The sequence below is a fragment of the Trichoderma aggressivum genome, assembly GCF_033847375.1.
Source record: "Trichoderma aggressivum f. europaeum strain CBS 100526 chromosome Unknown scaffold_001, whole genome shotgun sequence".
NCBI classification, from domain to species: Eukaryota; Fungi; Ascomycota; class Sordariomycetes; order Hypocreales; family Hypocreaceae; genus Trichoderma; species Trichoderma aggressivum.
This window is the reverse complement of record NW_026946367.1, coordinates 1986262-2006545: the sequence shown is the minus strand read 5'-3', so window position 1 is coordinate 2006545 and position 20284 is coordinate 1986262. Positions and strand designations below refer to the sequence as shown.

General features: G+C 46.8%; 5 protein-coding genes across 5 annotated transcripts; 2 read left to right on the top strand and 3 right to left on the bottom strand.

The window, feature by feature from the left end:
* Nucleotides 1–642: 642 nt before the first annotated feature.
* Triagg1_583 (uncharacterized protein) lies at nucleotides 643–5007 on the top strand (the record flags this gene model as incomplete). Its single annotated transcript, XM_062900829.1, has 5 exons — nucleotides 643–1598; nucleotides 1657–2369; nucleotides 2426–3796; nucleotides 3965–4053; nucleotides 4096–5007. 5 exons carry the CDS (start codon nucleotides 643–645, stop codon nucleotides 5005–5007), a joined length of 4041 nt encoding a protein of 1346 aa, XP_062760933.1.
* A 148-nt stretch (nucleotides 5008–5155) lies between these two features.
* Triagg1_582 (uncharacterized protein) lies at nucleotides 5156–5929 on the bottom strand (the record flags this gene model as incomplete). The annotated part of the gene is made up of 2 exons (XM_062900818.1): nucleotides 5156–5241; nucleotides 5299–5929. 2 exons carry the CDS (start codon nucleotides 5927–5929, stop codon nucleotides 5156–5158), a joined length of 717 nt encoding a protein of 238 aa, XP_062760932.1.
* Nucleotides 5930–10358: 4429 nt separating this feature from the next.
* Triagg1_581 (uncharacterized protein) lies at nucleotides 10359–14158 on the top strand (the record flags this gene model as incomplete). Its single annotated transcript, XM_062900807.1, has 4 exons — nucleotides 10359–11349; nucleotides 11412–11483; nucleotides 11536–14057; nucleotides 14123–14158. The coding sequence occupies 4 exons, from the start codon at nucleotides 10359–10361 to the stop codon at nucleotides 14156–14158; spliced, it is 3621 nt and encodes a 1206-aa protein (XP_062760931.1).
* A 1194-nt stretch (nucleotides 14159–15352) lies between these two features.
* Triagg1_580 (uncharacterized protein) lies at nucleotides 15353–16552 on the bottom strand (the record flags this gene model as incomplete). The annotated part of the gene is made up of 1 exon (XM_062900796.1): nucleotides 15353–16552. The coding sequence occupies one exon, from the start codon at nucleotides 16550–16552 to the stop codon at nucleotides 15353–15355; it is 1200 nt and encodes a 399-aa protein (XP_062760930.1).
* A 1178-nt stretch (nucleotides 16553–17730) lies between these two features.
* Nucleotides 17731–19967, bottom strand: Triagg1_578 (uncharacterized protein; the record flags this gene model as incomplete). The annotated part of the gene is made up of 8 exons (XM_062900784.1): nucleotides 17731–17860; nucleotides 17921–18256; nucleotides 18314–18446; nucleotides 18538–19044; nucleotides 19110–19133; nucleotides 19192–19389; nucleotides 19450–19652; nucleotides 19717–19967. 8 exons carry the CDS (start codon nucleotides 19965–19967, stop codon nucleotides 17731–17733), a joined length of 1782 nt encoding a protein of 593 aa, XP_062760928.1.
* Between the last annotated feature and the right edge of the window lie 317 nt (nucleotides 19968–20284).

Here is a 20284-nt window from a genome sequence, read left to right as displayed (position 1 = left end):
CTAGAAATTTGTGTTGTCTTTCTTTCTTCTTCTCTTTTCTCAGGTCCCACGCAGATTTTCTGTTGTGAATCGACCGAACAAATATGAAACTCCTTTCTTCTCGACTTGAGCCATGATAGTGACGCCTAGTTTGCAGCACCATTTCATGTAGATCTTGCCAAGCCATCAGGCTCGTCAACACAAGGCTACGGAGTATAGCCAGCCAATTATTCACCCAGTGAGCTCTACTCCGTAGATACCGGATAAAAGGGATAAAAAAGGCAGAAGGGTTCCGACCCTCCACAGGTCTGCTTATACTACCCAACCTGCATACTTGCACATCAATATCATTAAATTTCGCATTTATTGGCTATACAATATTTCAATGCTATGTAATTTCATGTATTTTCAAGTCACGCTAATGCACCTAATTAACCGGCGATATGCGCTTCTCACGAGGCTGGCGCCTGGAGCGCGGCCAAAGAGCCTCAACCCTCAACCTCTCCCGGCTTGAGGTCGCTTATAGAGGTGATGTTTTTGAATGAGAATTTCTACCATCCCTTCCGTTTATCTATTATCAATTTCCCATCTACTCAACAACGCGTACAAATACGTCTGAAGCTCTAGTGCTGTAATCTCATCGCCGTCCGACCAACACTAACGATGTCCCTGAAAAAGCTCGCACCCGACAGCTATCGAGTGGGATGGATTTGTCCCCTAGAAGTTGAACAGACCGCGGCAATGGAGATGCTAGACGAAGAGCACGAGCCTCTCAAGCAATCCGCTACCGACCACAACGTCTATAAGCTCGGCAGCATCCATGGCCATAACGTTGTAATCGCCGGCCTTCCCCAAACCGGCAACTGCTCTACGGCCACAGTTGTCACACAGATGAGAATGACATTTAAGAAGCTTAGATATGGTTTGCTAGTTGGCATTGGCGGCGGTGTACCAGTAGAGACGGATAACGGAATAATCAGACTGGGGCATGTGGTTGTCAGCAAGCCGACCGGCGAACACTCTGGAGCAATACAATATGATCACGGCAAAGCAATAGATGGCTTTATTGAGCGTACCGGCTCTCTTATGCCCCCGCCTGCTGCATTCTTAAACGCTGCACAAGCCTTGGCTGTGGAACAATCCAGGTCAGATAATGATCCTATTTGGGAGAATACACAAAGGATCCGGACGCAACGTCGAGGTTTGCGACGCTTTAAATTCCCAGGCACCGCGAACGATTATCTTTATCAGTCAGATTATAACCACCAACAGATGGGAATGACTTGCGAGAAAGGATGCAGTCCGGAGCAGCGGATTGAACGACCAGTGGAAGAAGACGATGAGTGTTTTATTGTTGTGCATCGAGGCACGATAGCGTCCGGGGAGCTGGTGATCAAGGATGCAAAGAAGAGGGACTTTTTGGCTCAAAAATACAACCTCCTATGCTTTGAGACGGAGGCCGCAGGAGCACTTACCGATTTTCCTTGCTTGGTTATTCGAGGCATTTCCGACTATTGCGATTCCCACAAGAACAACAACTGGCATGGTTTTGCGGCGGCGGCGGCTGCGGCTTATGCCAGACGGTTATTTTTTCACATGTCCACCGAATTGGAAGAGGAGTAAGCGTGAACTTTGATTAGAGATATTTGTTGTATGTATAGCTTACATTCAATCAAGGACATCTATCAAGCCAACTGCTTTCGATCTCCAGTCATATTTACCAGGCATTACTCAAATTTCAAAGTTCGTTGCAAGAAAAGAAGAGCTGAAAGAGATGCAAGAAGCTCTCCAACCCGCAGTTCGGCCCCACCGGCGTCGTGCTGTTGTTCTCCATGGATTGGGAGGTATAGGCAAGACGCAGCTGGCACTTGAGTATGCTCAGCGGCATCATGAACACTACTCGACGAGGATTTGGCTAGAGGCGAGAAATGAAACAACGATAAATCAAAGCTTCAGCCGATTAGCAGAACGGATCCTTGAGAAAGAGCAAGTAACTTACATTCAGACTGCTTTGGAAAGCCAAGATCAAAGCATCATTCTGAAAGCAGTGAAAAGGTGGCTAGATGAGCCTGCCAACAAATCATGGTTGATTATTTATGACAACTATGACTATCACGATTTGGATAATGTTCATGCAGAGGACGAAGAGTTTTTGGGTACCTCTAGTCAAAAGACTCTCTCCATGAATCCCGGGGGCCAAAAGAAGGAGGTGAGATCGCAGTCTTACGATATTCGCAAGTATTTCCCCGAGGCCGACCATGGCACCATTCTCATAACCAGTCGAGTATCGTCAAGGAAGTTAGGACGGCCTATTGAAATAGGCAAATTGAACAGTCTCGATGATTGTCTAGAGATTCTAGCTTCAACCTCCGGCCGAAACATAATTGACGGTATGTCACCCTGGCTGTTATGGGAAGAAGAGACTAACGTAACCTTTTTGCAACAGATCCGGCAGCTGTCGATCTTGCGATGCGGCTCGATGGGCTTCCTCTTGCCCTTGCATCAGCCGGAGCTTACCTGAGACAAGCGCCTATCAGTTGCACCGAATACCTTCAGGACTATGAAAAGTCTTGGGTGGAGTTGCATAAAAATACCAAAGACCTAGAATCTTATGATAAAGTCTTGTGTACAACATGGAATATCACGCATAAACATATCCAGGAGCAAAATTCAACTGCATCCCTTCTGCTCCACCAATGGGCCTATTTCGACAGTAAAGACCTCTGGTATGAGTTACTGCGGAGCGGTCAATCACACAAATTGGACTGGCTTCGAGATCTGACAAGAGACAGAATCCCCTTTCATGCGACCATGAGGCTACTATGCGATCACGGGCTTGCGCAGGCTGGTACAGCTACTTTATCGCGGATTGCAGAGTCAACTGGGTATAGCGTGCATGCTTGCGTTCACTCCTGGATGATTAACGTTCTTAATCGGGAATCTGACAATGATATGGCGCACGCAGCCATTGATTGCGTAGGGTCTCATGTCCCGAACCGGGAACAACCTGAGTTTTGGTCCAAGCAACGGCGGCTCCTAGGGCATGCGGATCGATGCTATGACTTGATCAGTACCATGCTTGTGGGATATGAAGACTCGCGGCTATTGCAATTACTAGGTTTCCTCTATGCCGATCAAAACCGACTTAGCAAAGCTGAAGCTTTGCTTAACCAAGCATTTCAAGGGCTCAAGAAGACATTAGGACCAAGGCACGCATCAACACTTAACGCAGCCAACACTTTGGGACAAGCCCTTCGCAATCAAGGCCGACTTAACGAAACTGAAACCATATATAAACAAATACTCCAAGAAAGAGAAATGGTATTAGGGCCAGAGCATATATCAACACTTGAAACAGTCAACAACCTGGGAGTGGTCTACAAAGAGCAAAGCCGACTTAATGAAGCTGAGGCTTTACTTGAACGAGCACTTCAGGGCTTTGAGAAAATCAGCCCAGGCCACAAAACGATATTCAACATACTCAATAACCTGGGTCTTGTTTATAGCGCCCGAGGCCGGCTTGATAAAGCTGAAGCTATATATATACAAGTACTTCAAGGACAAGAAAAGGCCTTAGGACCGGAGCATATATCAACACTTGACGCGGTGAACAATCTTGGACTTGTCTATCTTGATCAACACCAACTTGATAAAGCTGAAGGCATGTTCAAGAGAGCTCTTGAAGGGAAAGAGAAAGCATGGGGGTTAGATCATACATCAACCCTTGAAACAGTCAACAATTTAGGGCTTGTTTATAAAAACCAGTTTCAATTTGATAAAGCCGAAACTTTACTTAACCAAGCACTTCGAGGGTTTAGTAAGGTACTAGGACCAGATCATACATCAACACTTTCAGTAACCCACGGCCTAGGGATGCTCTATATGAACCTATCTAGATTTACTGAAGCTGAAGCTTTATTAAAGCAAGCACTTCAAGGCTTTGAGAAGGTATCAGGACCAGAGCATACATTAACACTTGAAATAGCCAAGCGTCTAGGAGATATATACACTCTCCTAGATCGATTCGAAGAAGCTGAAGCTACACTTCAGCAAGCACTTCGAGGTTTCACGAAGGTATTAGGACCAGACCACACATCAACACTAATGACTATCCAGAGCCTAGGAAGTCTCTATAAGAACCTGGACCGATTTAATGAAGCTGAAGCGATGTGTAAGCAAGCATTTCAAGGTTACGAGAAGGCATTAGGACCAACGCATCCATCAACACTTTTGGCAGCTCAGAGCATAGGAGATTTCTATATTACACAAGGCCGACTCAGCGAAGCTAAAGATATACTTGAGCAGGCATTCCAGAGGTCTAAGGCACTGGGACCAGAGAATCCCATAACACTTGGAATCGTCGGCGGTCTAGGCCTGCTCCATACTTATCAAGGCCGATTTAGCGAAGCTGAGAATATGTTTGAACGGGCAATTCAGGGATCCAGAGCATTGGGACCAGAGCACCCTATAACACTCGGAATAGTCAATTACATGGGTCAGCTCTACACTAAACAAGGCCAATTCGACGAAGCTGAAGCTATGCATAAGCGAGCGCTTCAAGGGCTTGAGCAGGCATTTGGAACAGAGAGTATTCAAGTACTTGAGACAGTAAATGATCTTGCCCTGCTTTATACTAAGCAAGACCGACTTGGCGAAGCTGAAGCTATGTTTCAACAAGCACTTCAAGGGTTTGAGAAGGCATCTGGACCAGAGAAAACTTCAACACTCGGAATTGTCAATAACATGGGCCATCTCTACACTAAACAAGGCCGATTCAACGAAGCTGAAGCTATGCATGAGCGAGCACTTCAAGGATTTGAGAAGGCCCTGGGGCCCCATGGTGTTGAGACACACATCCCCACGTTGGATTGTCTTGAGTGGTTTGGGGATGTTTGTTACAAACAAGGAAAATTGGAAAAAGCCAGGCAATATTATCATCGTGCACAGAACGGTCTTCGTGCTGTTCTTGGAGCTGATCACGAACGGGTCAGAAGAATATCGGAAGTATTAGAGGAGATTGGACATTGACTTGTCGCTCTATGAACGGTATTAGTTCTAAGCTTGATGTATATCGTACACTTCGAGCGCTTAGATTGAATCAACGAGTATCTCTCTTTATCTCATCTAAATCTTCATTGCCGCGAATATCTAGGTGAAGGGAATCAGATACAGACTATCATATGTCGTGAGTGAATGTGTTGTAGGCAGCAACGTACTTATCCCCAAACCCATTGCAAGTCGGTCGCCACTGGCCAAACGCATCTTCAAATTTAAGTTATTTAGCATGGGTAACCGCGAGTATTTTGCAGTGGGACGTACATTCGCTGTGCGCGAAGAAGCAGCACGCATCAAAGACAAGAGGCTGGTCGCTGTCAGCATCAATCCCTGCATTTGCGTACCAAAGGTCTCCATAAACAAGTGAGGGTTTCACTACTCGACCGTCACTCTCGAGAGGCCTCAGGAGCCTCGGAATGACCTTTTCGAAGAGAGCATGAGAGAAGACCCCGAGCTCCTCACTAGGACCTTTCCTTCCAATCTCCAAGTCAAGTGCCTGTCTCATAGTCTTAGCGAAGAATGCCTCCCAGCTACCTTCCCGTGCCACAAACTGAGGAAGGTTTCCTGCGTAGGCGGCGATGTGAAATCCGAACTTGTCAGTAGGCGATTCGCTTTTCTGGTGCAGTGCCGACAGAAAAGCGGCAAATTTGTAAGGGTCAGGCATATCGTCAGTCATTTCTCGAAACTCGCAGAGGAAAAAGTGGGTGTCTGCTATCGTCTCGTAGGTGCCGCAAGCGATGGGCCTTGGGACAAATTCAGGCAGAACGTTGTGCATCGCGCTCATTGAGTGGAATTCACCCCTGGTCATATTCATGCCTATTTCTTTCGAAATGACCTTGATGAAGAAAGACTGTGGTGTACCATCGCGGAGCTGTACCATCGCGGAGCCGAACATTGACGCGACCTGTCTTCGCCCAGAAGCTCTCGCCTTGGTTCTCGGTGGATGTGACCTTGCATCCTTCCGGCAGTTCTTGGGAGGCAGTCAATATGAAGACCATCTTGTGAGTTCGCCAAGGACTTGCAGCTTACTTTTCAACAAGGCTGGGTCTATTTTGGTATTTCCCGCCCCGAATTCAAGGCCATCTGCGCCGTTGTAGTTCATTTTTTGTATCAAAGAATGTGCCGAATTTGTTGAGTGCCCCCGCTGGTTGAAGGTCATCCTGCTCTCGGAGACGCACGGTTTATCTATAGACGGCGTTTCTAGATGCCCCTACCATCATGGTAGCCAATTGCAGGCGAGTGACTCGAGTCTCACCGAAACCACCCATCAGACCACACGACACGACCTGAAAGGAGAACGTCCGGAAGGACGTATAGACGCCGATTCTCGCAGCCAACGACACACAATCCCCACTGCCACAAATCTTGATCAATTCTAAGTTGCTGTTTTATTGTGTTAGACGGTGATGGGAGGCACACTAAGCGGTGTTAACCAATTGATGAGAGTTATCTAAGAAGCAAGAGCTTATTGAGAGATGCACCGAGGCTGCAGCTCGTTCTGCGACATCTCTATGTATCTATGACAATTTTATCTCTAGATAACAGTAAGGGGGTCAAGGTAAACTCGAGCTGGGTTGCTGTCCAGGCCGTCTGGGCGTTCTCGCAACCTTGATATTTTCCTTCTTCGTCTTCAGTGCCCAGTCATTGAGACCTTGGTGATTCTGTCACGCCAATGTTCAACGGGGAATACGACTTCGACACCGTTTGCCTTCAGCCTTCCCTGCCCGTCATTGTGCGCGATAAATGTCCCTGGCTCTTTGATTCCCACGTAGACAGTCTTGATGGCGCTCTTGAGTCTCAAGATCCTTGTCACGCAGGTCATGTTGCCGCTTAGTCTCTCATTGCATGGCTCCATGGTCATGTACAGCGCCGTGTTGGCCGGAAGGACCTCATGAATGCGTTCCTCAGGGAGGTTGTGTTCGTCGGCGATCTTGATAAAACAGCACTGCTCTGCGTGTGTGGTGCCTGGATCTCCCTTGTAATCTCGCGGATATTCAAGCGAGTATCCCGTCGATAAGACCTTTCCCTTGGAGGCGTCGACAAGTACGGCTCCGACGCAGAATTTGTTGGCAGCTAGCGGTGATTTTTGTGCCTAAACGAGAGCAAACTCCATGAAAGCCTCGTGGTCCCCAACAGCAAAGGTTGGATTCGTCTGTGTATCCATGGTCTATGGCTCGCTGAAATCATACACAATGTGTGGACAGTCCATCTTATAAAGCAAATCAACACAGCATCGCCAAGAAATGGCAGGTCAATGGGGGTATTCTTGAAGGTACGTATTGAGTGCGCGATCTTTTTGGGCAACACATGCTGTTGACTTTCTCGAGCCTGTGCGAAAGGCGATTGAAGCAACCACGCTGCTAGTTGTTGGTTCGGAGGGGGAGGGGGGGCCGATGCTCATCACCTGCTACGTGCTTCGGTCGACAGGTGGTTGAGCACCACCAAGAGTCTCCCCTGAAACAACTCCATTCTATGTACTTTGAAGAGACAAGCCATCCTGCCGATGTCACCTTGTATGAGTCTGGGCAACCGAGATTGGCGCCCCCAGCATAGCACTGAGGTCTGCGGACTAGAATGGTTAACTTTCACCTCCTTAACCTCTTGGGAACATGACCTGATTCCTACCAGATCGTTGACTATACTAGATAGTTCTTTCGAAAGGAGCGGCGCACAAAGCCCGACCTACATCCTGACAGTCCCCTAAGTAGTCGCGACTCGCCTAAGAGCTCTAGTAGTCTGCTTCCTCTGTCAGAAATCCTACCCAGGACGTCAATCACCTCCGGCGATCAAGCGGAGGGCGTAAAGAACCCGCTTAGACCAAGCCTCCTCTATTCCCCGACGGCGCTGGAGATCAACTTCATCTTCGTCCATGGCCTAGGCGTCAATTCTGGGGAACATTAGTCGAGAAGATTCTAGACAAATCTAGAGGCTTCTTCTCATAGACAATCTTGGTGCTTGAGGAGCTCCTACGCTGTCACAGCACAAAGGAAATTCACCAGGTTCTTGACGATGTGCCGAGACGCATGGAGTCGCTATACAAGCGGATGTTAGACTATATGTCGCAGGCCGCTCGTGGAAAGGAGCTGGCCAAAACTATTCTCGTGTGGGCAGCAAGCGCGGTTCGACCTATGGCAATCAGCGAGCTGGACGGTACTCTGATCCTGGACTTGCACGACTCATTCCCAAGATCGGCTGAAAGCATCGCCGCGCTCTGTGGTCAACTAGTGGTCGTAGACAAATAGGAGAGAGTTGGTATGGTGCATGAACCTGCCAGAGAATTCCATGTAGCCGGCGGACTCGAGTCCGAGTTATCCATCGAGAAAACGAAGGTGCACACACGGATGGCTCAGGTGTGCCTCAATTACCTTTTCAGGGAGGAAATGAAACCTCCGAGGAACTGTCGACGCCGTTCTTCGGCAAATGTACTAGCAACAAGACTAGATTCCGCCTATGAATACACAGCGTACTCATATCATCTCTCGAGGGCTGATCCATTGGAAGCAGGGACGTTCCAACTTGTCGTGCAGTTCCTGAGATCCAACGTCCTCACTTGGATCGAAACGATGGCACACTCAGGACCGAGATCCTCGAGAAAGGTGGAAGTGCCGACTGGCTTGGAATGCCTTCAAAAATCCCTCTTTATCCACAGCTGTCTACATTTCCGCAATTCCCCAGAATTGACGCTTCTGGTGGTGCGAACTATCTAGTGTCAGGTGAATGGCGCTCCGGCAGGTCCTTGAACGACTGGATCTGCGTCTCTCCAAGTTGGCATCATGAAAAAGAGTAGAAATGGTGGAGATTGCACGGCAGAATGAGTAAAGAAGGGTATGTGATGTTTACGCAAGGCATACCGGGTTAGTTTTGCGCCAGCTGAGGCAGTCGACGAATACGGCCATGAGTGGCCATTGCGCGGCAACGTGGAGGGAACTCTATGGCAATTTCAAGAGAAATCTAATGCTATAGTACAGGATCCTCTAATCATGGCAGCTTCTTTATGGGAATCTTAAGAGATATCGTTGGTAAGTCATTATTAAATTGAAGATCGCCAATTCGAGATTCAGGCCATCAAGTTTATGATCGTCAAGGACCATTCTGCCTGGAAATATCACTTGACATCGTGTTGTTTTACTACCGACAAGGAGCACAAATGGAAGGGGGGAATTCTCCGCTGGCCTGATGATAGATTTAAAGTTGGCGGCCCAGAACCGTGGAAGCATCACCTAGAGAGTTAATTTAAGGCTATAAAGTATAGCTAATGTAGAGCAACCTCTAAACGTCTAAAACTAAAGGGCGTCAAGAATGTCGCTTTGGAGCTTGGTAATAGCCTAGATAACGTTGCTGTTTGAAAACTATTTTCTGTCATTTTGGATCTTGGTAATAGACCAATACTCAGTTCCTTTCAATCATATCTCAGTATGAACGTCAACTTGGGTAACTTGTAATAGAACGCTGGGCTTGAGCCTCCTCTGTGATACAGTTGTTGTAAACTGATGCCGCACTTGATACAGTCCGCTACCGTTTGCTCCCAATCTACTCTTGTCAGCCGACCATACGAAAGAGAGATTCATTTTCTTTTAAAGAAGAGCCGCAATCGAAACTTCAAGGTTCTTGCTATGGAAGTATGGAAGCTATCTTGGGGTGATGATCATGTTCTTCCTGGCCATATTGTGGGTGAATTTGATACCAAATGTCCCTGTGATCAACGCATATGACCAATTTCATTAGAATGTACAAGATTCCTTCGATTTCTTTACCACAATTCAAGGCCTTTTGCTTCTGCCGCCCTTGGGTTCCAAAAACGCGACCACACATCTTCATTCTCCGAGATCCTTGGGCCTGCCTGACCACGCTAAACCGAACGAAGCATTTCACCGTACAATGTGAATTGGCTTCAAAATGAACTTTGTGGCCCTTTTTTTCTCATCATGCCAGGCTAAACCCATTCCAAGATCAACGATGTATTCACTGATTCATATTGGACAGCATATCACCGTTTTAGATCATATACTACTTTAATTCATCTTGGGCCTTTCCAAGTCGTCCCTTGGAAAACGATTTGTCGCCATTTTGCCTTCTAATTGGCTATAATTCGTGATAGGCCGCGCACCAGTTGCACAGCATGAGGTAGCCTTGCTCTCATGGTCGCCAATCATTACGGCAGCGTATGTTCTGGGCTGAAATTAATGTTAGGCAGCAACTCTCGGCGTCAGCATGTCAGGTTCTCTTCATCCGACAACGATCTGATCTCTTCATTTACATTACTCTGTTGACTATTATACAGCTTTACTACAACGTACTGTTCTGTACCACGCATAGTATTGACCATGCAGCGCTCTCCTTATTCAAATGATGAATATACCATTGGATGGATTTCTGCACTACATGAAGAGTTTATGCTCGCCATGGCCATGTTAGACGAGGAGCATGGGAGACCTCAGTCAACGCCTCGAGACGACACCAACGCATATCACCTAGGCAAAATAGGTGAACACAACATTACCATGGCTTGCTTGTCTGGAGGTCAAATGGGCACAGGACCTGCTGCTATCGTGGCAGAAAATATGCGCCGTACGTTCAAGAATATCAAATTCGCGCTCCTCGTGGGTATCGGAGGTGGTGTCCCAGGTGAGAAAAAGGACATCCGCTTGGGTGATATTGTGGTTAGCTATCCAAATGGGACCTACACCGGGGTTGTTCAATACGACTATGGCAAGCTGAACGGCAGTGGTGACATCGAGAGGAAAGACTGGTTTTGTGCGCCGGCGCCTAAAATCCTGGCTACTGTCGATCTTCTGAAAGCATATCATTCGCGGCCTAAGAATCCACGCAACAATATACCTGGCATTCTGAACGAGCTAGGCGAACAATACACGTATCCAGAAGAACATGCGACACCCGATCTGTTGTTTGAAGCAGAGTGTGATCACAATATTGGAGCTGAAACGTGTGATTCCTGTGACAAAGAGGCGCTCGTCCAGCGAAGAGTTCGCAATTCCGCATCTACCCCACACATTCATTATGGTATTATCGCTTCTGGAAGCATGGTTGTTAGAAATGGTGTTGAAAGGAACAAAATCGACAGCCGTTATGCAAACACGATATTCTGCTTTGACATGGAGGCGGCCGGATTAATGAACAACTTCCCATGTCTTATTATACGGGGAATCAGCGACTATTCCGACTCACATAAAAACGATCAATGGCGAAAACGTGCCGCTGCTGTGGCATCGGCGTATGCCAAAGAACTCATCTCATTGATTGAACCGTCAGATGTTGAAATGTTGCCTCCGATAGCTTCTCGAGTGTTGAATTCCAGTCAGTCCTCCACCCAGTGAGATGTTCTATCATTTGGAAATGATTTGACTTTTTATAATTAGTTTTCGAGAATATAGCAAATATAGATGAGAATACAGCTGAAAATACGAGATTACGGAGAAACGCTGAGAACGGTGGGCATAACAGTCTCCAGCATCTGAACCAGCCATTCTAACAACTGCACAGAAGCACGAAAAAGGGATCTGAATGATCAGCAAATACGATGCGAAAGATGGCTGAACCCTCCGAACGTTCGACAAATCCATCAGGAACGAGTCGAAGCAAGGCTTGCTGGGACCTGTGATTGGATCTGGTCACACACGACTTTTATAAATTGGAAATCTCTATCTACACCATCACCTCTGGATGGGCTGCTCTGCATTTGCGGCCCCCCGGGCTGTGGGAAGAGTATTTTGGCCTCTCATATTGCTGATCACCTACGTGAAGATGGGGCGTATGTCCTATTTTTCGCCTTCGTCGGCATGAACGCCAGTCACTTGAAGTTGGATGGCAAGTTGGATGACTTTGTTCGCTCGCTTCTATCGCAATTGTTGCAAATTTTACCAGAGGGACAAGCCATCCGCATTGTTAGCAACCTAATGTTGAAAGGCCAGGCTACGAGTTTTGACCTCTGGACGGCTTTCAGCATGATAGCTGACACATTCATCACCAAGCCGATTTATTGCATTGTCGATGGTGTCGACGAGAGTGGAAATATTGTCAATGGTGTGGACGAAAGCATAAACATTGTTCATCGATTGGTGCAGAAACTACTTGGTTTCCTCCAAACTCACTCCAGCGTTCGTTTTATTATACTCGGTCGATCCCACGTATTTCATTCATATGATTCTATCAAACACAAAATTGAGGTGGACTCTATATTGACAGAACACGACCTGGATTTAGTGATTGAAACTGGAATAGCCGACTCCAAGGTTCTTGATACACCAGACTTGCGAACTGAAGTTCGCAAAACTCTCACAGAGCAGTCAGAAGGAAACTTTCTATGGATCAAGCTTATGTTTGGGCACTTAAACGGGTCAGTTGGGGTAGCTGACGCTCTTGAAAAGCTACATAATTTACCACGGGATATTCAGACGGCCTATGAAAGCTTACTTTCGGGACTTATCAGCGGGCTGAACCGCTCTGAGCTAAATCTTGCTCAAAAGACTTTTGCATTCATCATCGTTGCTCGACGTCCGTTGAGAATTGAGGAATTCCAATATTTATTCGCCGAAAATGCCATGTCTGCATCTAAAAGCAGGAAACATCCCATTGAACACTACATTCCACGACCAGACCGCAAAATCTTGGATGTCTGCGGTGGCCTCGTCAGCATCATGGATGGTCATCTTCGGCTAGTCCACTTCTCTGTGATGGAGTTTTTGACCAGACCCGAGAGCGAATGGGAAAGCTGTGAGGCTCAACTCTTTCGGGTTTCTTTGGAACAGGCGCATAGCTGGGTTGCGGCTGCTTCTATTGAGTATCTTGAAATGTGTTATTATAGTTCTCAGACACACGATTGGAGCAAATTTGCCGAGCTCGACAAACACAATCAACTCTTAAGCTACGTTTCTAGATACTTTACGATCCATATTACTCAATCCGACATTAAGCCGGATTTCATCACAGCAAAGATCAACAAGTTTCTAAACTCGGATAGATGTGTGCCTTGGATAGAACATTTCGCTATGGAAATGTTTGATAACGAGTCTCTACATTCTTTTGTTGACGATTTTGAGGTATTCATATCTTGGTTGGGTGATGATGAACACTCACTAGAACTTTCACGGCGAGTCTCTGCTTGTCTGAATCATGAAATGGAGAGACGGTCACAGCAGTACGGAGATACCGATTTCCGCACTGAACGAATTCGCTTATTCCTTACTCTTATGCAAGATGAATCTACATGGAACAGCCCTCAAGCTGTGGAGCCCTCGTTAGTTGGAAGTGTGAGAATACCAACCGACATGTCGCCAATTCTACAAATACTTCGACATGAGGCTCCTCTATCGCGTGAACTGAAAGCGAATTTGTGTCTGAAAATGCAAATTTATCTTCGAAAAGCTAAACAACTGGCCGATCCTTTACAGATTATCTTCCGTATTCTATTGGACAATGCTTCGAATATGCCCATTTATGCACTCTTAGCTATCGGCCAATTTTACCGTGAGATCCGACAATTTGAGCAAGCTCTAAAGATTTACTTTGCAGCTCTTGATAAAGTAGAGGAAAAGGAAACGCCGTTGAAGTATTATGTCCTTCGCCAGATTGGCTATATCTATACCTGTCTCAATCAATACGATGAAGCATTGGAGTACGATATAGAAGCACATGCAGGACGAGAGGAAATACTTGGGCCTGAACATAAAGATACACTAATGAGTCTCCATGACATTGGCTGCGATTATAGAGACCTTGGGGAACCCTATAAGGCATTGGAGTACGATAGAAAAGCACATGCAGGACGAGAGAAAATACTTGGGCCTAAGCATAAACATACACTCCTGAGTCTTAACGACACTGGCTGCGATTATTATGACCTTGGGGAATATGATAAGGCAATAGAGTACTTCACAAAAGCACATGCAGGACGAGAGAAAATACTTGGGCCTGAACATAAAGATACACTAATGACTCTCCATAACATTGGTAGTGCTTATAGTGGCCTTGGGGAATATGATAAGGCAGTAGAGTACCTTACAAAAGTACTTACTGTAAAAAAGAAGATACTTGGGCCTGAGCATACATCCACACTATTAACAACTGACAGCCTTCGCTATGCTTGCGCGAGGCTCGAGCACTATGATACTGCCTCAGATCAATACAATGGCATTTCGGATCAATATAATAACACCTCAAATCAATACAATATCGCCTCAGATCAATACAATATCGCTTTATATAACCCCACAGAAACATTTGAAAGAGAAGAGAAGGAATTAGGGTCGGAGGATAAAACTACTCAAGTGATACAAAAACTTCTGGGTATTTTTTGCTGCAGTTTTCGATAATATTAGTCATTTGCTATTAAAATAAACTTCTTTCCTTTGACAAAGACGAAGCATACCTATATTCCGCATGTTCTACGGCCTGTTAAATTCTTCCAGTGCTCCAATCTTCAATACAACACTAGAATTGTTATTCTAGGATGTGAAGTAAAATTTTCCTGTGTGCGATTTCTTCAGTCCATCTTCCCGCTTCTTGCACCTCTTCTCGCCTTTTCTTGAGTCAAGTTCGTAATCGTGTCTCCCAGGAACAGCCAAAAAGGCAAAGATTGAAACGATTAGGATATTGATACTCTACAGCCACGATCCGTTGCATCCACGCAGTAGCAGTTCCACAAGAAGAATTATATCTACTCTATCTAATACTATCTTCATTACGTTCTTGAAAATAAGGACCCGACGCCGCGATATATCAAGGACCTGACAATCTCTTTCCCACCAACTGGGAATAACGGGCGGTATGAGAAGGCAGCCATGGGTTCTCAAGACGAGCAGCTACAGCAGAGAGAGGACGAAGAGACACAGGTGTAGAGTTGCAACTGCGCCGAAAGGAAGCGGCCCAATCTCGATAATTGTATACTATATTATGAGTATATTCAATGTTATTTAATGATGATAGACCTTTCAATACCAAAAAAGCTTCTATACATATTTTATACTACTCATAACAGTCAACCCACCATCATACCCTGTCAGATACCACCACCAGCAGTGCATAATTCAACCTCCGACCAACCCTTTTTCTTGAGCTGGACATTTTTCATTTATTTTCTGCCTCAAAATTCCCGTTTTTGGATTTATTTATCCCCAATATTCTACTCCATCTCACCGTCATGTCGCTTTTACGAGTCCCTCACCTTTCGATCGCTCTAAACACCACAGAAAGTCATCACTAAAGACAGCGATGGTAGAACAAAAAGCATATTATAGGACTGGGCAACGAGACAGGCTCTTTTAGATTATATCATGACTAAATCTAATTAATTGAGAGACTATTAAACACAAACTGTGAGCTTGGTTGTTTCACCAAGCTGAGCGCTGTCCAAGGCTATGTTTCCATCAGTTGGCTTCTCTTCGGCGTCTGCGACAATTTCAGGGGCAGTGATGCTGAAAGGGTCACCATCTGGAGCATTGGGGTCCTCGGGCTCTCCTCCGGCATTGAACCCCCCTACACCCTCCTCAAATTCTGCCGCCTCATCTTCATTACCCGTATCATCAATACTGGCTCCTAGAACGCTAAAAAGCGCCGCTCTTGACGAACCGCGAATAGAGCGCACAGGTCGTCTGCGCGGCACAACTTGGGTGGCGCCTTGACTTCTAGCTCTCGCTTGCAAAATGGCTCTTGTTCGATCGAATCTCCACCACATGGGGGAGTACACGTTGAAGATGACGGCTCTCACACGTTCATCTACCCTAGCTCTGCGGTCTCGCAAAGCGCCTCTGACGTTGTGGATATCGTCATACTCATAATATGCAGGCGGTCTAGCGACCGAGAGTTCAAGGTTTGGCGAGACGTTGCTAAGAGGGGTATATCGATCCTGATAATTCCAGTAGTGCCTGAATATTGTGTTGACCGATGTCACTTGCTCGGGGACAAGCCCCATCCGCTTGTTTCGAATGATGTTGTTATTCCCAAACCATCCAATAAGCGCTGCAGCATCAGAGATGTACTGAAGCCCATTCAGAGAATCGATGCGAAGTCGACTGTCTTCCAAATCAACCGCGCCAAGTCGATAGCGGTTCAGCTGGGAGTACACACCGTGCATATGGAAGAGAAGACCGTATCCGCTCAGAGAAGCGAAGAAACCGCGTGTGACATCGTCCATGTGCAAGACGTTGTAACGCTCTTCGTAAACGGTCCTTAGTAGGTTGAGCGTCAGGTCCACATCATCGATGGACTCCTTGATGCTGTTGAAGATTTCGCGGACCTCGCCAGACTCGAAGCTTTGCGACGTTATGTTAGACATACTTGTAAGGGCTGGGAGCCAAACGCCATAGAAACGCCGATAGCGATAGTCCAGTCTGCCAAGGGCTATGACCTGGAAGAAGGCGGCGTGCTCGCCTTGGACAACTTGCTGAAGCTCCCTGAATGTGATGACTTGTGGAGCACCAGGAACAACCCAGCCACGGATTGCTTGGACAGCATCGACGATGGTCAGAACGCCGCCGATTACACTGATAATAGCAGATGCCATGATTAATGAAATATAGTGTGTGGAATGGGAGATTGGAAAATGTCTGAGACTTGACTGTTGGCTAGTAGAGAGAATCCTGGACTTGGTGTTTTCTCTCCATCCGTCCTTATATATACAGTGACTGAACTCGAGGGCTTCAGGCATCAAACCCGCCGTTGGGCTTATGGCTGCATTCATGCGTTGGCATTATACCTATTTCGTAGTCTATAAAGTTGGGACAAGAGAGTGAGCACATCAATGTCAAAGCATCTATCTGGCTCTATATGTGCCCAGTACGGGTCTTGTTATAAAGAAAATATGACAAGCCATATGCACATCTATGCAGTAAGGCCTAAGGCATAAATACCTCATGATACCCAACAAGATTCCTCCCTTACATTTGAATACAAATAATATGATGTAATACAAGATAGATAGGTGGCCGATGGCAGGAATACCAGGAAGATCAAGGCGAGTCTAACAAGTTATTCTACGGTTATCATCATATACCAGAAAAATGTAGGTAGAATAGTAGATGATAAAAGAAGAAAAGGGTCAATCCCACTCCTTTGAAAACCCCGCAGTGCTTGTATCATGTTTCCACGCTAGCTACCTTCATTATGAGCTCGAATATAAACTGATATATATATCACTTCTCTCGACCTGTATTCCATGACTTCTCTATTAACATACCTGGCGTATATGCGGCCTAACAAGACCTTCGGACAGTCAAGGTGCAGTATTTCACTCTAAGATTCAACGTCAACTCGTAAAATAAATAGCCATTTGGTCTCTTATTTCTACTATGAGTATCATTAGAGGAAGACGCTGCAAAGAGAATGGACCAGTTTAATCTAGAGAGAACTAATGAGAGAGCCTTATGAAATGTAATCACTCGGCTTTGAGCCTGCGATAAAGAGGAGAAGATTCCCAAGCGTAAAGAAAACTCTTCCAAGGATAAAGATAACGCTGCATTCGCCTGACATGTTTCTAATATAAGCGTTGGAGATAATTTGGAGTCGTTTAAATGGCAGTTTCGTCAGAGTTTCCAGAGGTCAAATACTTAGTGTGAGCAGCGATCAAGCAACTATCCATATTTCTCTACATTTGTGTACATTAGTAGATCCAATCCAAGCCATTCCACAAAGCCAACGGGGACAAACAAATGTCAACGGGCATCACGGCCCAAGATAAGATCATTACTTTCTGTGGCCCTTGAGCATCCAAGAAATGGGCCCAAAGTTTACTGTATCTGTCAGAGGAAGGAACGGCTCTAGCTTGTTGACATCGGTCAAGTCGGGAGGCCGGACGACAATCGGTCCATCAACACTATTTCATTCCACCATTAGCTTGCCAACAAGAAAGACGGGCACCCAGACATGCACTCACTCTTTCCAAATCAGGCCGGCCAGAATATCACCCTCCTTATTAAAGGTGAGGTCTTGGAAGGCGAGCTGCCCCGTGACAGGAAACGTAAATTGGTGATCTCCCTGGAATCCTTCTCGGAGGTTATTGCGTAATACCGGTATCCGTGAAAGGATTCTATGCTTGACGCTGTCGCGAAATTCGTATTTTTTGTTTTCGTAGGGTTCCAAATCCGGCGATGCCTCTACCTCGCCGGTCACCAAGAAGTCCAAGTCTTGTGTGGATTCCAGCTTGAGCCGTGGCGCGTCGTCTTCAATAACTACCCTCACGCTGAGGGTCCATTTCCCCGTAAACTTTTCCCTGTCATTGGAAGAGATAAGCGGTTGAAATCTCCAAACACAAATGGGTCAATCTTACTTGCTATAAGTCGATGGATCGGCCAATTGTTTGTTATCAGCAAAGGTGATGCCGCGATAGTATATATACTCTCCCTCTACCTTGGCGTACGGCGCCTTCCCGGGCTGCCAGGACACAATTGTGCGTGCCTCGCCTATAAGTTATATAACACAGCGCTGTTATTAGCAACTTGATGCCTGATACAACCCGGCGCGTCTTGGGATAGAAAGGGGGGCTGGACGCACTCCAGTGGTCAGAGCTCCACCAACGACCCGACCCGTCGAGAGCCGCCGGCGTTGAGTTATCACTCCGCTTGTTGTAAACCCAGGTCCGCTCCTTGGAGGATTTGACGAATTCGTAGGCCTTGTGTTTGTAGTCTCGGTGTCTAGGATCCCTCCCTATGTCTATTGGGAAGGCCCACCCGCCGACGCTGTCATAGGTGTTTCGATAGGCGTAGATGGACGAGGCCTCGTTGATGGCTTGGAGCTGCCTTAGGAGGTACCGAGCCAGGAACAGCTCCCCCCCAAGGACAAAGGTTCCGTCGACTCCAGGCTGGCCGGCTGGCGGGTAGCAAAAGTTGCCGTGGTATCCGACCTGCCTGGCGTCGGGTAGCTGGCCGTCGCTACCGTCCTCCTTCTTGACCACCTCGAGAAAGAGGAGACAATTTCTACTTCCCTTGACGGTATCACCGTATTCCGATTCGCCGTTTTGATCACGGTAGGGGTAGATCTGCTGAGTGACGTTTGTAGGTGCTGTATACAACGTTTAGCAGGACAAGCAGACAAAACAGCCAAGGCTGAGGTGGTATTCTGCATACTGAACGTTGGTATAATTTCCTGGGCTAGCACATCGATCGAGTTAGTCTTGGTAAGATGACCGTGCAAACATGAATTACATACGCAGACCAGTCAGGATGATACTGACTGCCAGGGTAGATAAACCCTGTTTCTGCAAATCAGCGCCATACAAGCTCAATGTGGTGCCAAAGGTCGTGGCGCCCATAAGGTCCTTTTTTTGCCACTCTTCATAAGTCATAGGATTGCCTTTGTCATCAAAGAACTTAGAGGTGTGCACATCGAATTTGTTCCATTGTGCAGCTAACCGCCAGAGTCAGTCCAATCATAACGACGAGCTCGGCTGGTTTTAGAGTAACTCACAAGCAAGCTTGGCATATAATCGCTGCAGTTTGTAATCTCCGGGGACGCTCAACTCTTTTTCGACGAATACGCGTTGTTCCTTGTCCTCCTCGGCATACTCCCCAACGAACTGCTGTCCTAGGTCGCACAAGACACCGACCTCCCAGTTATCCAGCTTAACGTGGGCCTGGGAGCCTGCCACCTTCAAAGTGCCGGTCTTGAACCTTGATATGTGTGTCAGCTAGTAGATTCCCGTGAGGGAGAGAGGCGGCAGCGGTGTATACCAACCGAAACACATGGAGGATTTGGCCAAGGTTAAGGGTGGCTTCGGGCACAATCCAACGCGAAGGCAGCATCTCTCCCTCCATCTTTGCAAGCCCACTATCATAGGAAAACGAATGCAAGGCAGGACACTTTTCATAGAGCTTCTCGAAGCTCGAGTTCAGGATGGCCTGGGAGATGGCCAGGCCCTGATCGTAGGAGCCATCTGTGGTGTTCAGATTGGTCTTGAGGCGGGATTCTCTGTCAAAGGCAGACATTTTTTCCAAGTCGGCTTGATTTCCTGATGTGGCTGCTCGAACGCGCGTGAGGCAGCACACAGGGAATAGCATTAGGTATATAAATAATAAGGCCGTGAGACAGGCGAGAGAAGCCCGTTACCGTTATCGTATCACAACGTCGATGAAGCACCTCTCACATCACATGCCTTGCCATGGGTTGATGTGATGTTGCATTGATGTAGTGGGGCCGTGGGCGTATGCATACTGCAATATGAGTAGCATCACCTTGGATGGAGCCTTGCTGCATGTTCAGCCAGCCACATACATCGGCCGCATAACGTCTCCCTACTTTGACT